The sequence below is a fragment of the Dermacentor albipictus genome, chromosome 6 (genome assembly GCF_038994185.2).
Source record: "Dermacentor albipictus isolate Rhodes 1998 colony chromosome 6, USDA_Dalb.pri_finalv2, whole genome shotgun sequence".
Lineage (NCBI taxonomy): Eukaryota > Metazoa > Arthropoda > Arachnida > Ixodida > Ixodidae > Dermacentor > Dermacentor albipictus.
The window spans coordinates 90250961-90268190 of record NC_091826.1 but is presented as its reverse complement, the minus strand read 5'-3'; the positions used below and the strand labels follow the sequence as shown (position 1 = coordinate 90268190).

The 17230-nt window shown below is 42.6% G+C and overlaps 2 protein-coding genes across 3 annotated transcripts in view; one reads left to right on the top strand and one right to left on the bottom strand.

The window, feature by feature from the left end:
• LOC135912374 (uncharacterized) overlaps positions 1 to 17230 on the bottom strand; it is a 179125-nt gene that overhangs the window by 38082 nt on the left and 123813 nt on the right. Inside the window, exons 4-6 of one of the 2 annotated variants that reach the window (XR_011515330.1) lie at positions 16335 to 16590; positions 12245 to 12336; positions 2539 to 3001 (exon numbers count right to left, since the gene is read on the bottom strand). The gene's annotated coding sequence lies outside the window, so the exon portion shown is untranslated. Of the gene's footprint in view, positions 1 to 2538; positions 3002 to 12244; positions 12337 to 16334; positions 16591 to 17230 lie in introns of those variants that run through there. The other variant, XR_011515329.1, reaches the window with a different exon arrangement.
• LOC139061430 (piggyBac transposable element-derived protein 3-like) lies at positions 9300 to 10470 on the top strand. The gene has a single exon (XM_070541418.1). It carries the CDS (start codon positions 9640 to 9642, stop codon positions 10468 to 10470), a length of 831 nt encoding a protein of 276 aa, XP_070397519.1. The 5' UTR covers positions 9300 to 9639.

Here is a 17230-nt window from a genome sequence, read left to right as displayed (position 1 = left end):
GTCATCACGCTATGTCATGACCTAAATTATTTATAATAATATTGATAAAACCTTGTTGTCTATTTTCGTTACACACCTAGGACCATCACCTTTTTCTACTGGGAATTGCGGACACCGGAAATAATGGCAAGTGATCGGCAGTAGGCTTATCCTATACACAAAGGTAAACTAGTCTTTTTTGAGTGGTTAATGCATGATCCATCGAAGTAGCGAAAGTGCAGGTACTCTGACGAGATTCCGAAAGCAGTATGATTTTATGAGTGTGTTTAGTCATCATGACCTGAACTACTAGTGTCAGTGTTCATATCACGATGCATCAATATTCTTTTGGTTGGTACTCTAAACGTCGTTTTATGTTTGTCAAAAATGCAGACATTCGGAAATACGATAAGGTTCACGGAATGTAAGTGATGATTCCAGAGTGATGAAAAAAGACTCAATGCCATATGTGCCGCATGAAGGTGGCGGGAATGTTGTAAATACGTGCTGCATATTGTAAAAAGAGAGCTACGGCTCACCCACAGAAGATAATCGCGCCACTGACATACCATTGTGTAATATCGAATAACAATTATTTCGCCCTTCTTCGGCCACGTTTCAGTGACAGCAATGGTGTTAAGGTGTTGCTGCTGCTACGATAGAAACGAGAAAAGGTGATTGAAATTTTTATGTGCTGTGAGTGTTACCATGGAATATTGCCATGCATGTGCGAGAACAATTGCTGCCAACTTGTAAATTCGTAAGCGGCATTCTTAGTAGCACGTGGTATTCAGTGTAGACACGATCAAATTAATTATGCCACATGACCAATTAGTCAATTTCTACTTTCACTGTCCTCCTCATAGTTTTTGAACAATTCTTTGGCATAATAATGATTCCGAATGCCTGGGGATGATTTCCGCCAACTGGAATACCCATGATATCCATGACTTCATAAATGAAATTAGAATAACAACGACTTTGACCCTGCCAGCTATGCCCGCTGTCTAAACGTCAAGCATGCAGTTTAGTCTACGTCGAATATCTATATTTGTAGCAATACATAGCTGTGTGCCTAAAGAAAACTGATCACAAGCGATGAACCTCAAGCTGTTTTACAGGAATCGAAGAACATATTTTATTAACTAAAGGGCGAAAAGTCCCATCATTCCGACTTTTTGCGTTTCTTTTTCTTTACAGTTACCATCCATTTCCAAGAAATATGAGACATTAGTTAACGAACTCGTTTTTAAGTTGTGCAGCACGTAAAAAGATATGAGCAAAATATTAAAAAAACCTTCGAATCAAAGTGCCTTATAAAGTCCTAATTAGCCCACAATTTAGTCTCGTGTATTAAGAAAGAAAATTCACATTTTGGTCAATGCCCGGCTAGGAATAATTCAACTACGTTTACGTTAATAAGAGGTAAGGAAGATTTGAAGTAGAACATTTGTTGTACAAAAAACGACGCGAATTGTCAGTGACAAAATATTGCGACACAATAACAAGGTTTTTAGCACTTTGTTTCAGTTAACATTTTTTTTCTGTGGTAAATAAGTATGTACGTCGAAAAACTAATATTGGTTCCACTGCATGAAACGTTTTTTTTTGCCTAGTATAACATTTTAGTTACTATAAAAATATTTCCCTTTAGCGACGTTCTTTATATGCACGCACCCAGCTGACCTTAGTGGCATCATCGGCCTTTCACACTAGTTTGATAACATAGGTAATAAAACACATAGAATTACAGATAGTAGGTGCAAGTAGAGAATAGTACCAGAAGTAGTTACGCTAGACTAGCTTTAGACATGTAGTTATGCGTGATTTGGCATGCTTGAAGCCTCAACACACCAAAGAAAAAAACACGGATAAAGTATCCCTGAAAACCGACGCTCAACTTTTTTCGTGGCTCTGATCAGACAAATTTTTCTCACTTTTTTCACTACAACAATAGAAGCAGCTTGGAATGGAATATCAATATAAATTTAGTATTATTGCTCAAGCTACATATATAGAGGCGCAATACAGGATTTTAAAATAAGCTAAATTCTTTTGCCTAAAATAAAGGAATTCGGTATGTTTTTAAGGTAATAAAATATTAAGTCCTGTGAGGCCATTCCATGAAATGTTATTCTGCGAATATTGTTTTTAAACGCTCTTAGAATATGCCCACTTCCCAGCTTTTGCAATTTTCGTGTTTTCGTGGTTTTGTTACGAAATGAATACGGAAAGAAACTGCATAATTTTTTCTTATAATGTTCAAGAGCATATCTGAAGACTTGTCATAAAATTTTCTAGCTTGGTCACCTTAGTTAAAATGGATGCAAAAGGCCACTGGTTTTGGCGTCATAAGAGGTGCTTTCTCAAAAGAGCAAAAGTTGGCAATAAAAAAAAACAGTGGCCGGCAAGAGTTTGAGTTTCTGTGAGCAACTATTTCTAATAATCTGAAATTACCAACAAATATATGGCCACATACAGTGTTTTGGTTATGCAATGACAGCTCGTCAAACTAGTAAAATCTGCAAGTCACAAAATAGGTGTTTTTCTTCGGCGAATTACAATTTTGTTCCTGTAAATCCGCGCCGTGTGGCGGAAAATTTTCTCATCTCATATACAATTTTCGTTGGAAACAAGAAAATACCCGGGTCTCCCAGATACGTCGGTCCTTCACGGCCATACCCAGCTTTCTTTATTTAACGCTTTGTACATTTCCAAAAAATCCGCTGAAAGAAAATAATTTACAGTCATGATCCAGAATTATATATCCTGATTCGGCACTTTTGCCAATTCTGGATATATAAAATTAAGACGGGAGAGACATTTTTTATGTAATTGATCAACGCACCGCGTTTGTGGTTTTCATCCCAGCCCCCCGCGTCGGGGGGGAATCCCGGCCTACGGTACGCATGTCTAGTCTTCTTGCCTCCGTTCACGTATGCCATTACAGAGTACCTTCCTCGGCCCGTAAACTGGGTGAAATGGCCGCTGTAGGTACCGTCGTTCTTCATGATGTCAGGGTCTGCAAAATCAGCAGCAAAAAAAGAACGGCGTGCGAGTCGTAATCGATTGGACATAATAAATGAATTTATTCCGGTTTAAATGTTCTTGAGATGAAGCGAAGTGATGGCGGAGTCTGCTTTCTCAGCATTTTCGGTAACCCACTACGTTACCACGTGCCATTGCTAATTTGGTAAATTTTGAAGTGTGGTGTTTCTTTGTCTCTCTTTGTTGGGTTTCATTATTTTTATTCTTGACCCTCTCTCGAATCCTCGAATTCTCGAATCCTCAAGTGACGATTTTGGCATTTACTCTAGTATTGATGTATTCATACTTTCGAAATGCTCAACTACTCATAACTGATTGGATGTCTAAGAAGGCACAATGATCCCCACAAGCTACTGATTTACAAGCCATTTTGTCCGTCCTCCCTACGCAACTCATGTACGAAGTGCAGAAATAAATTGAAATTCAAAGAAAATTCATATGACTACGCCTGAGCAACCATAAATGAAATCGGTATATCGCAGTTATACGACATCTTTTGCGACACGAAACTACCGATCTGCCCCGGTCACCTACAGGAAAATTCTGGACCATACATTTCCTTTTATTGCGAGAGCAATCATGCACAATCGAGCCATAGTCATGTGGTGTTCTTTACCATCGCTGCCGCCGTAAAGTCTTAGTATCGACGGCGCTTGAACGGCCAGAGCGCAAGGAGTTTTGTTCGCGCGATATCCTGTACTTGTGAGAGCGAGAGGAGGTGAGGGCGAGAAGATTGGTTCATTGCTTACTTGGGAACTTAATTTGAACGTCTCCTGAGGTTCGAGCGAAGCGCGCTCCACACAGAGTTCCCTCCAAATGGTGCGACACATACAGAGCTGCTATTGTCTCCTGGAGCTGCAAGCTGAGCTGTTTAGCAAGCATGTGATTGGTAAGTGTGGCACACGAGTTAGCGTAAGCTAAGTTCACCTGGCTTCAGTAGGCTTTGTTTGGCTACAAAAATTTTATTTCAAATAAATATCGTGGTATAAATGAAATATTTCGCAATAATTGCGCACGATCGAAAATAAAATGTAAGTGCACATTCACACTGGCGACTCGCCGAGGTCACGCGACCAAGATCGCATGGCGACCGGTCGCATAAGTGACACGGTGGCAATAACCACTTTGCACGATAAATGACTGCTTCGGGTCAGTTGCTCGCTGCTTGATTGCTGGGGTGAATGAAGAGCAACATTCTGACGCCGTGGTGTGGCCTGAAAGCACTGATTGCTTGTCATTTGAGAAAGAAATATGTCACATTAACGCTTGAAGCAAAGTAGTATGCGAAGATTAGGCGAATTCGCGTAGGCATCGTGATTTCCACGGTAGGTTATAGATGGCCGGACAGAAGTTATCACACGTGAAGTTTGAGGTAAAGATCGTTTGTTTGGATACAAAAACAGGATGAAACCCAAGCGCGCTCCCAATTACTGCCCGGGTCTTAGAGCTAGGCCAACGTGCCAGCATGGGATCTTGTATGCAGGCGTTCATTCGTCGACTCTCGTACAAATGCTCTTCACACGCAGGATATAACGCGGTTATACTTGTAGTGCACATGCTCTAGTGTCCACGCAACGAACACAAAAAAATAAAAATAAATAAGAACAACACAATGGCAGCTTCGCCCGGAAGACGAAGCACTCCCTGCGACAGCAAGCATTAGAGTTGCCCGTGTGCTCCTCAGACGGTATTCAAATCATACGCCGGTGGGAATTGTGCGAGCGACGCGGTACGTTTGTCTGGAGGCGTCCATTTCTTCTGACTACCCGTTCCACGGCATTGTGGCTAGCTATCTTACATTAAATTTTTCAGTAAGACTTGGTTTTGTCCTCGATTTTGAGTAGAATTCGTTAAGATCGTAACGCGCATGCAAATTTGAACGCACCTTTTATTCAAAAGAGGTGAGCGCTAGAATCATACAAGGACGTGCTTGTCTGCCCATCCCGAATGTGAGATGCGGAGACCCGCACCAGATGACCCACATGACCATGAAAATACAGTTCCTTTGTGACTGGTCCCTCTCGATGACACTCTATCCAGGGTCGGTGCGCCGACTAGAGTGGTTTGACCTTGGAGATGTGGCAATAGTCATCGCCATCAGCCTATCGAGTCATCAGACATCACCGCTAAGCGCTTCTCTCAGCTGTTCTCACCAAATGAATCCCCTCTATATATGACGTATGCACAGAACCCTGGGCAGCTTGTCTGCATAATTACGTGAAAGCGTTTCGAGTTCTCGTCTTGACGCAGATCAGTAAGTTGATTAGCTCTACGTCAACTCTCGAGCTTGCTTAACAGCAACAGCTCAGACACAAAACTTAAACAACGTAATTATGAACCACATATGATAGCGCAAAAGGACAGAAGGGTTCCTGCCCTTGGGATTTTTTTCACTTTACAGGCACAAGGAACAGCGAAAGACGTGGACCTAACAGAGTGTCCGTCGCGTTTTTCATGAATTTGTTCCTTGGTTTTACAGTTGCAACTCGAACGCAGTATCGTTCTCTTTATTTTCTTGGCCCGTGTGTTTTTGAGCTTTTCATTTACAAAGTAATCACATCAACTCATTAACTTTCGCGTTTCTACCGTACTTTCACATCTTTATGTAGCATCAGAATAAGTCGTGAGGTGACGTGCACCGATTTCGGCTGTTCGACGTTTCCGCACTGCCACCATTATTAGCGACATGGTTACCTTTAACGAATACTAAACGTTGTCCCTTTTAACATGCTAACAGTCACGTTTTAGTACATGCTCCACACTGGCCGCCATGCCACGACACCGTGCACAGACGCAACAATGTTTGCTGCTTTTTGCGGGACCTGCGTTACCCTTAGCCACTTCCTTTTCATGGTTGAAACTTACTTTATTTGCATGATGATGCCTTACAACAGAAATTAAACGCTCCGGTTTTACGTGCCAAAAGCATGATGCGATTATGGGACAAGCCATAGCGGGGCAACCCCAAATTTCTACCATCTGCTGCTCTTTAACGCGCATCCAATGCATGGTACAAGGGTATTTTGCGTTTAATCTGAACGGAAATGTTGCCGCTGCAGCCGGAATCTGGTACCGCGACCATATGCTTCGCAGCTTAGCTTTAAAGCCATTAAGTAATCCCGGCGTGCATGCCTCAAATCAGCAACAGCGCTGTGTGAAATGCCGCCGTGAAAGCTATGGGCCATGTCATCCCCACAGACCTTCTTTACGTTTATCTTGATAAAATTACAAGAGCTGCTTTTCGTTCACCTGCACGGCAGTATAGCCAGCGCTGATAGAAGTTAAACCCATGAAATCGCGTTTAGCATCACACCAGCATATCAACTGAGCTGCCGCAAATAAAGGTGGCTACGTCTTTGCAACTAAAAACAAAAGTTGGCTTTTAAAATTATTGGTGCTTTTCTGTTGCACGGCTGGATCCTTCTTTGTTGATGGAACAAACGAAAGCCATCATCCAACCTGACCCTGGGGCGACGCGGTATACAATAGACACTACGCCGAACGCCGAACACCGCAGCCTTTCAATGCCTATCCACTACTGTGTTTTGCCTTCTCACCAAGTTGTGCAACAAGATTTGGCGTGAACACATAACTTGTCAGAATAAAATTAGGGGAAATCATGCTGCGAAATCTCACGAAATTATTACTCCATTGTCAAAACAGAAAACAACAGTACATACGAAAAATACAAAACACACTCAGAAAGGTTAAAAAAAATCACGAGATCAAAGACGAAAATGTTTCGTCTCATATTCAAAAGCTATGATAAAAATATTGTGTGTGGAATTCGTGGAAATAAATTACGGCAGGACCCAGTCTATGATGACTGCCGATAGTAATGCGAGTAGCCTTCAAGCAATGTAGTGACATTGTACTGCTGAAGTGACGCTTTTTAATAAAATCTGTAGTGGGTCATTCTGGAACTTTCTTTGTTTTGGCTACAAGCGACCAGACCTGTTTAGTATTGATGTCCCTTGCCCAGGTCGCCCATGAGCATAGCGCTATGGCCATGAATGCATGAAGACGACGACGTGAGGACGGTCAAATGACAAAGCACGACCACGATAGGATGATTAATAAGCAATGACGTCGGTGAAATGGCAAAGGCGCCGTGATGACGTCTGCATCGCCACAACGAAATTATTCCGAGGTAATGACGATGATATGACGACGACAGCGTGACGGCGTGACGACAATGCGGTGACAACGAGTGTATGACGATGATGACGTGACGATGGTATGGCGAAACTTAATGACAGAACTGGGTAATTACGACGATGAGACGACCACGACCACGTGATAATGGTATAAAAACAAGAGATGCATGACAGCCACTGCCTGACGTCCACGCAACTTCGGCATAATCGCAATGAAGGCAGTACGATTGCGATAAAATAACGAAGGAGAAACAAGGTCGATGGAACGAAGAAAGAGGTTTGTTGAGGACGGAATGACGGCAATCACGACTGTGTGGCAATGATGGCGTGACTAAGACGTGACGAGAGTCGGATGACGAATAACAATATGGAACAACCACGATAGCATGATGAAGGCTGGACAACAAACCGATCAGAGGGATTGTATGACAACGGTGGCATAACAGCGTTGTAAGGCTATTGGTATTACGAGGTGTTTATGACGACCATGACGCGACGACGACTGTAGCATAAAGACGGTTTGGCGATGATGGTGCGACGGCGATGGCACTACGGCGGTTGAATGACGAAGCTGCAGGATCGATGATTCATGCATGCATCATCGTTGCAGGAATCACGACGGGCTTCCGACAACTATATGACAACGAATGCATGACGACGATGGCGTGCCTACGACACCATGACGAGAGTCGGATGACAAAGCCAGAATGACGATGGTGAAATAACTGTGACGGCAACACGGCACCAGCACACCCTTAGTGGCCCCAAGTATTATTTTGGCAACTGTGTTGGCGTACAAAGCATGACGGCTACTTTACGATGAGAGTCAGATCGCGAAGCTGAAATGAGAATGATGAAACTATTTAGATCGACTTTTCCACGGACTAAAGAACCTTGCCAACTCGTTTGGCGTTGACATTATTTTCAGCGCTCCTTAGAAGCGGCAACGAATCTGCCAGGCGGTGGCCAAAGACTGACAAAACGAATAATCAAAGGCGTGTCGGTGCTCGCAAAGAAGACGCCAAGTTCGTAACATGCTAAGTTGTTGTACCGCACATGTTGCCATTAACCTGAAGCCATACTTACGCAGGCCAGACCGGCCGGTGGGTTAACGCCCGTCTAAAAAAAAGCATTGACAACCACTTGGCACAAACAACCACTCACACTTAACCACCGCAATCGCTGCCCCTCTAGACATGTATTTAGTACTAATACGATTTCGATTTCTCATAAAAACAAACATACAAAATAACCGAGGCCTGCCATGCTGGGTTTTTATACATCTTTACATACCTTTATTATTCCAAATGCTATATATATATAGCATTTGTCCTGGAAGCGTTCGATTCTCTCTCACTTGCCTACACCCCAAAGGAAATGCAGGACAGAGCTCTCCAAAGATGTATATATATATATATATATATATATATATATATATATATATATATATATATATATATATATATATATATATATATATATATATATATATATATATATATATATATATATATCCCCACAACGCCCAACGTATCATAAATGATACGACAAATTCAAATCTCCCGCTCTTGGAGCAAATCTAAACTGGAACTCCGGAAACCACTGTGGGTCTCTCTTGACACGTTCGAAATTGTTTTCTCTTCCGGCTGCTTCCAATTCTTACCACCAGGAGGTCGCAAGTTGTCTTTGAAAAATGGCGTCCACGAGCGACACTCGCGTGTCTATACCATGTCGCACGTTCTACTCCAAAAAAGGTAAGCTGTTTATTATATATTGCATTTGCAGGTTCATAATTTTTCCCAGTACGTTTGCGAATCACCACAAGTAATTTTCTTCGATACACATCAGTTTTATGCTGCGTGACAACGTCCGGAATTTGCGCGTATCATATTTGATACAGTGGGCTTTAGTGGAGCTCCCTTTCATCTCGTGTGTTTCTCCCCGTAGTGATTCTTGTATCTTGGGTGAGCATACCTTGTAGTGCTGCCCGTTCTACGCAAAAGAATTCTCGCTGTCTGTTCTAAAAGGCGTGAAGCAGAAACTTAGTCATGCTGTTTCAGTTTTGTTCGGATTTCATCGATGTTTGCAAATAAGCGGCCTGCTGTGTACCGCGTATTCTACTCACTGATTTACTCTTTTTGTTTTAGGTGGCGCTGTGAAAGATATCCTGGAGCGTTTAGCTGTCGGAGATGATGTTAGTGACTTCAGTGACCTTTCGGACAGCGACGAAGAGGAATGTACTGCAGCAAATAGCGATGCCCATTCTGTGTCAAGTGATGACGAAGAGACAGAGGACTTCTGCGGTGTTTCAGCTGTCGCGTCATCATCCCATCCTGGAAGAAAGTGGGAGAAGGCCTTGCTCGAGATTGCCCATCCAGAATTTTCGTGAACATTTAGTGAACCGGACGATCTTGAATCTCCAGTGAAGCTTTTTAGAAGGCTTCTCACAGATGATATGCTAGCAATGCTAGTTGAACAAACGAACTTGTATAGTACGCAGAAATACGGAAAATCGGCGAACACAAGTATCCATGAAGTCGAACAGTACATTGGCATGTACTTGCAAATGGGTCTCGTCCAAATGCCAAATGTAAGATGCTACTGGGAACAAGGCACAAGGCACTCACCAGTTGCTGACACAATGTCAAGAAATCGCTTCTTGAAACTGATGGCATGCCTGCACATTGTTGACAATCTCGCAGTTCCCGAAGAAGAAAAACAAGACAAGGTTTGGAAGCTGCGGCCTTGGATTGTCGCTCTGCAACGGAACCTTGAAAGCATTGAACAAGAGGAATACAATGCAGTTGACGAAATGATGGTGCCTTTTACGGGTAGAAGTAGCCTAAAACAATATATGCCCAACAAACCAGTACCATGGGGCTTCAAGCTTTGGGGTCGTGCTGGAGCAACTGGTATTCTATATCAGTTTGACGTGTACCAAGGCAAGACCAATGCCAACTACACATTTGGACTAGGTGGCGACACTGTCCTGGATATGTGCAGCAAACTACCTTCCGACGAGGGTTTCAAGGTGGCTGCAGATAATTTTTTCAGCTCTTTGGACCTCGTTGAAGAACTTACTGGCCGTGGAATCCAGTACGTCGGTACTTTGCGCCAAAATCGGCTAAAGGATTGTTCGCTCAAGCCTGAGAAAGCCCTAAAGCCACATGGACAAGGTTCCCACGATCATAGTGTCGACAACGGGGCAGGCCTTGCGGTTGTACGTTGGTTCGACAGGAAAGCCGTAACATTAGTTTCAAACTTTGTGTCCGTGGAGCCTGTTTAGAAGGTAAAGAGATATGACCGCAAGGCCAAAGTCCACATAGATGTACCGCGCCCAGCTATTGTTGCAGTGTACAACAGTTTCATGGGCGGTATAGACCAGCACAATTATCAGGTGGCTCTATACAAATTCAATATCAGATCCAGGCGGTGGTACATGTATATTTTGTACCACAGCCTATTTATCTGTGTGGTGAACGCTTGGAACATCCATAGGCGCCAATGTGTCCAGCTAAAAACAAAAGCGATGAAGTTACGAGTATTCATTGCTCAGCTGTCAGATTCTTTGATGTTCTGTGGAAAGGCAAGAAAAGGACGACCTTCTAGTCTCCCTTCACCAGTCCCAAAGAAAAGAAAAGTGGCGACAAAGCGACCTCAAAGTGAAGTACGGAAAGATGGTGTTGGCCATTTTCCTCTGGTCACCAACAAGAGATTGCGATGCAGGAACTGTTCACCAAGTATGAACACGTTCAGTTCTGTTATTTGTTCCAAATGTGAGGTGACACTTTGCCTGAATAAAGACAAATTGTTTTTATGACTACCACAAGCAATGAAGATCTGGCTTGCACAGCCTTCCTGAACTAACCAAGAAGCCCATTGTATCAAATATGATACGGACTGCAGTAGCGTAATGCTTACATATTTTTGTAGTATTTTTGAATTATTCGACTCATGTGCATCGCAGAAGTCAATAAACAAGTTATCTCATTTTTTTCCTTGTGTTTCTCTGTGCGGGCTTTCCAGGGTTAAATATATATATATATATATATATATATATATATATATATATATATATATATATATATATATATATATATTCTGCTTGGTCTTCGAGACTTCCTAATTATCAAAGGTCCCAACTTTGACTGCGGGTCTTTTATTCTATTACCTCCATTCCATACATTTCCCTCATATGTACAAGAGGTTGTGCCGGACACATAGTTTTGCCAACTTTCTCTGTTAGCCTGTGAAGAAGACTTTATTCCTTACGATTTTATGTGCTCAAAATATCAAAACCTCACCGCAGTTTCCGAATACCGAAGGCGTCCATAAACCTTCTTTTGCAACTTACACGCTTCACTACATCCTTCATTCTAGAGTATAACTCATCGTCAGTAGGCCCTCCTTTTATTTGTGGGATGCATTTGAATGTACCGCTGATAAGAAAAGCTGTGAATCATGCAAGAACATCATCAACGCTTATGGTGCAGAAGTGAACCCGCGACACATGTGCGAGTTTACGGAAGAGCGTCCAGTCAGCTGATTTTACCTTCCACCGAGGAGCGCATGGCCAGCCTTCATCCTATAATTTTTTTCTGTGTGTGTTCAGCCCTATAGGAAAGTGGTCGCTGCCGTAGAGATCTTTAATAGGATTCCAATGGAGGTATGTTATTAGATTTGGAGATGCTATTCACAAATCTATGGAAGAGTATGTCTTGTAAGCACTATTCTAAAAGTTGGTTTATTCTTTTATAGTCCGCAAGCCCAAATGGCAAAAAGAAAATCTTCAATTACCCATTCTATCGATTTGCACAGAGTCCGCCCAAGAAGAGTTGTGAGCATTTAAATCTGCAAGGACTACTTAGGATATAGGTGGATTGTCGACTAAGGCCTGCAATATTCGCTTGTGGAGCGAGAAGTTAGGGCGTGTTTAGAGAACGACGACGCTAAGGAGTTTACTTAAAAGCCCAGTTAGAACTGCAACTGCCTCGAGGCCGTTTTGGAGTCCAACGCAACCAACATTCTCGCAGTCAGCCGTGTACACGCCATATCCGTACCTGTAGTTTGTGTGGCAGATGCTCCTGGGCAGAAGCTCTTGCATGACGGTCACCTGAGCTCGACGTTGATCAGTACACAGCCCTTCGAAGTTCTGCTTGCCAGGACGGCGAAAGATGGACGATGCTTGAAATTATTATACGCCGGATGTTACCGCAAACCAGAAGTAAGCTTTTTACACATGCCTTTACCTGAGAACTCATTGTCGCAAAAGACATTGAAAGCTTTGTTTACTGGTCTTAAAATTCGCCGAGACAACAATCGCGCCAATAGATTGGATAGCAGTGGAGCATGCACTATTGATCAGTAAATTTATCACTTGAATTTTCATGATTTGGTACCGCAAGTAAAACGTTTTTGTGACCCATAAAAGAACACGTGTGATTTATGACATACGTACACACACAACAAATGAACGCCGTGTCTCGCATATAGTGCTACTTTTACGCAACCGTTTTCGATTATCGCATGCGGAAGCCATGTCAACAATTTCAGATGAGAATGACTTAACGCAATCTATTTATTACTTTCATGAGTATATTTTACGAGAACACCTTTCTTTGTCTTTTGACATTTCAAGATATATATCGATATATATATATATATATATATATATATATATATATATATATATATATATATATATATATATATATATATATATATATATATATTAGTACAGCTTATATATTTAAAAATTATGTAGCGTAATGCGGTGCTTCATACTTGTAGAGCTGCTCATTGAATGTGAACAACGGTAAATAATGATTGTCTCTGTAAGACAATCTGTGAAGATTCTGAGTACGCGCAGTATTTGACAAATATGCATGAAAAGTAACGTTCCTCGCTGCCTTGTTTCACCTGCCTTTTTTGACCTGCCAAACGCCTATCCTGTTCCAGTTGATTATGTCCTTGTCCATCGGAGCTAAGAAACACTCTCTGTGCTTTGATTTCAGATTGTAAAAAAAAATATGTATATATAAGAAAAAGAGAACCCGGAGGGTTTGTTTAGTGAGAGCAATTGTCAGGCAAATGGCAAGACAAAAGAAAAAAATGAAATTTAATGAGCGTATGGTGGCTTAGTTGACTTATGTTTGGCTTAGTTGACCTATGTTAGGCTAAAGAGTACAGAAGTTGGCAAATATGGAGCGAAACAATTTAACTAAAGCAAGCATGTCAATAACGTGCGGGACTTCTTACATTAGATGGCATGATTCAAAGAACGCGAAAGGGAGACAAATTTCGAAACACCAAATAAGTACAAACTACATAGCCACAATTATTTTAAGGTGAAAGAGTGTGTTTAGATGTTATTTATGGTGAGAGTAAAGCAGCTAAGCCATCGTGGCTTGAATTGCAGCCCAGTGTCAATGCAAGGTGACTACACGAACCATTTGTCTGCGTCTTCCGGCTTTACGTCGAGAAACGGCTTTGCTGTCGATGTTAAACAGCGAGAAGGAAGCGTAACTCTGACCACCAGCCTACGGCGCACAGTTGGTGGGATATTCTGTAAGTGTCCACTTAGGGGACATGCTTATTTATTATGCTGCTCAAGATCTGAATTGTGGGCTGGGCTGGGGTAAGCGTGAGGAGACAGGCTACTCCAGCCAGTCAGCGTTAATGAAGTCGAAAAAATGGACATGTCCACTAGGTGGACACTTACAGAATAGCACCCTGCATCCTTGATGTGGAGCAGGCAGTGCTGGGGCACGAAGTGTCATGATCAAAATGTGGTTGACCAAAAAAAAAGCAATGAGTCATCGTCTACGAAAGAATATTGGGCAGATGAACGCATTGTGATGTGTTTAAGTTCGGCTTGCCGCCTGCTGTGTTGTCCAGTGGCAGAGGGCGGACACGAATAGAAGCACGAACAACGCCCCGAAGGAAACGAACGCGAAACACAGTTTATACTTGGCGAAAGTAGGGGAATACACTTTTCCCTGTACATGGAAAAGCCGCGCACGGCTGGGCGCGAGGAAGGATCAGAAACCCGTGTGCTCAAGTGTGTGGTGGCATAAAGCACCAAACGCTTGCTCACGCAGACGCATTTGAGGGGCTTCCCCTCTCAAATTTGTTGCTTAGGCAATGTTTCCGTACGAGGTGGATGCTTCAAGTGTTAGAGGCTTCGATTTAAAAATTATTACGTAACTTGTCAGACCAGGACATAGTGATCGTAAAACTATGGCTATATAGTGTATACAATTATAGTCGTGATAGACTCTACAAGGAAACCAGATCAGCAAATACGGCACCGTTGCCATATAGTGCAAAGGTGATCTAGTTAACGAGTTACAAATTGTACGTTTGCAAAGTAAGAATGATGAAACACCGCGCAAGAAAACAGTCTTGCATTAGGAGAAACACAGCTTCTAAGGGAAAACGGACCTCAATGTTGAGGTTTCGACAGCGTAGCTTGTAATGAGTACGTGGCACCTCAAAGCTCACGTTTGATTAGGTTCATGAGTACAAGATATCACGACGCATCAAAAAAGCTATTTCTTCGTTAAACAAGCTTACTCACGTCAAACTCATGAACATCATCTTACATTCTTGCAGTGTGAAATGCCTAAGGTATTTTACGCAGGTGCTGATGCCGATGATTCGTGATTACCGATGCAGTGCTAAAGGACGATACGCTACCCCGGTGTCGACAATCACTCGACAGGTGAGAAACCAGTGCACCTCACAAATATATGTCGCTCATTGGGACCTATCGGTCGCACCTTTCATGGCAACATTACCACACCATATTGGGGACCTACGACTACGTCATCGCGAGCAGCGCACATAATAAATCAGCTGAAACATTTCCTCCTTTTGAAACACGAATATTGATGATTCGTCCAGGCTTCCGTATGCTGTCGAAAGCAAAAATGGGTTTTACACATGGATATCAAAACGTTCTTGTTTGGTTAACCTTAACGAATATGCTCAATGTATTTAGAAGCGCTTATGTTTAGATTAGCACGTTTATCCCAAGGAAACTTCCACTTTCTGTATACAGTGCCCATCGTGTTTTCTTGGTTAGTTCCGAACTTGCATGCTGCTGACAGCGAATTTTCAGAAAACGTAGTTGGTAAACGTTGTCTATGATTATTCGCGTTACACTCTCCTAAATTAAAAATTAAATTCTGTTTGTGCGTGTCAAAACCACGACCTGATTGTGAGTCACGCCGTAGTGGAGCATTTAAAAATATTTGAACCACCTGAGGTTCATTAACGTGCAACTTAGCCTAAGGATACGGGCGTATTCCCATTTCACCCCCACTGAAATCTGGCCGCAGTGGCACAATTTGAGCTGGCAGTGCTTCTCGCAACAACTGAGACGTGATGAAGAGGCCTTTTTTGACACGCCTAATAAACTTTTATGCGCCAACCTCGTAACATTGGGCTTACAGCTACAACGCAGAAGATGTTGTCTGTAGAATTATTCTGTGCTTTATCAAAACACAGCGCTACATTGTAACTGAAAGCTGCCAATTTAAAATTGCATTCATGCTCCGATGCTCTAGCATATTTGTCCTGAATATCTCGCAAGATCGTAGGCCTGCTACCGCATGCTATCGTCGCCACCTTTTGTAATTCGGTTGCCCAATAAAAGACCACATATACGAAAATGATATTTGAAGCAATGTAAATTCTGTCTGACCACTGTACTTACTAGTGCCCCAGAAACATCAGGAAAATTTCAGATTGAAAAGAAAATGAAGTCTCAATTGCTATAGTGTCACTCTCAAGCGCAATGCAGAAAAAAAAACAATCAACTCTATGCGTTGTCTCATTCATATTTATTACCAATATGTTTTTGAGGGGTAGGCTGCAAAGCACTAATATATGCATTGATACTGTGAGGTCTTTTTCTGTAGAAGACAAGAGTTCAATATCCTGTGTGCTACATAAATAAAAATTCTGTGGAACACTGAATTCACTAGCGACTAAAATCTTTGAGTGTTCTAGTCGGCAATCTGTTACATTACAATCTGTTACACGAAGAGCTTGCCTCCTTCGTAGTGCCAGTCATAATGCTCTTGTTGAGTGTTCTGACGTCATTTCTTCCCGAGTTCAAAATGGGCGCTCACAGACAATACGCACCTATTCCGTGTGTCATGTGCGCACCCGGCCAAGTCTACGTAAGTCTGACGATAGGCGTTCCGTCAATATCAACGTGCCCTTCGACAGCTCTCAGGTCCATGATACTAGCAGGAGGAACATCACTCCGCCGGAGGTCCCTGGTGACCTTGAAGGAAGCACCACCTGTGATTCTCTGGAACGGGCGCGTGGGCTCCAAGTCCCCTAAAAGGGTATCCTTGAAAGTGTAGTTGGCTGATTGGTAATTCGTTTGATGACACTGCAACCCACATAACAACAGCATTACTAGCGCACTGACCTTAGGCGCGGCAATCTAGGGGCGAATTCGAAAGGCAACAATATCTCTGGTCGCATTTGATACCAAAACTGTATGCTGCGTAGAACGTCCGTAGAGTACCTGCATACAATGACCGCAATAATAGACTGAGACATGCCGCAGATGCATGGGTGCTGTTTCAAATACAGCTTGTTGAAATAACTTCGTATCCGTGAACGATTTGATGTAATATGACGAGTTTCGGCCACGTATGATGCAAAGATGCTCAAAGTCGAAATTTCAGGTGGTACGGTAGCGATGTGTTTCTTTGCCAGAGCTGGTACAGATTGCAGCAATCTTTGAAGCGACAAGTTGAAACAACCCACATAGGCACACCACAAGTGTCAGTCATTACACTTTTATGGTTCAGCCTCGCCACGATTAAGCTTCGGGAACAACTCAGTGGCATTGAAGGTTTAAACAATGCAATATGCGCCGACAATACAACGTTATAGACAAAAGCATCCGAAACCGGCCAGCCGCCATCCTTCCTTCTAGAGGTAGGTGCTCAACCAGATATAACAGCACCTCACCACATGCGGTCGCTAGTGCACCTCCAAAAATGTATCTTTAGTACGTTGTA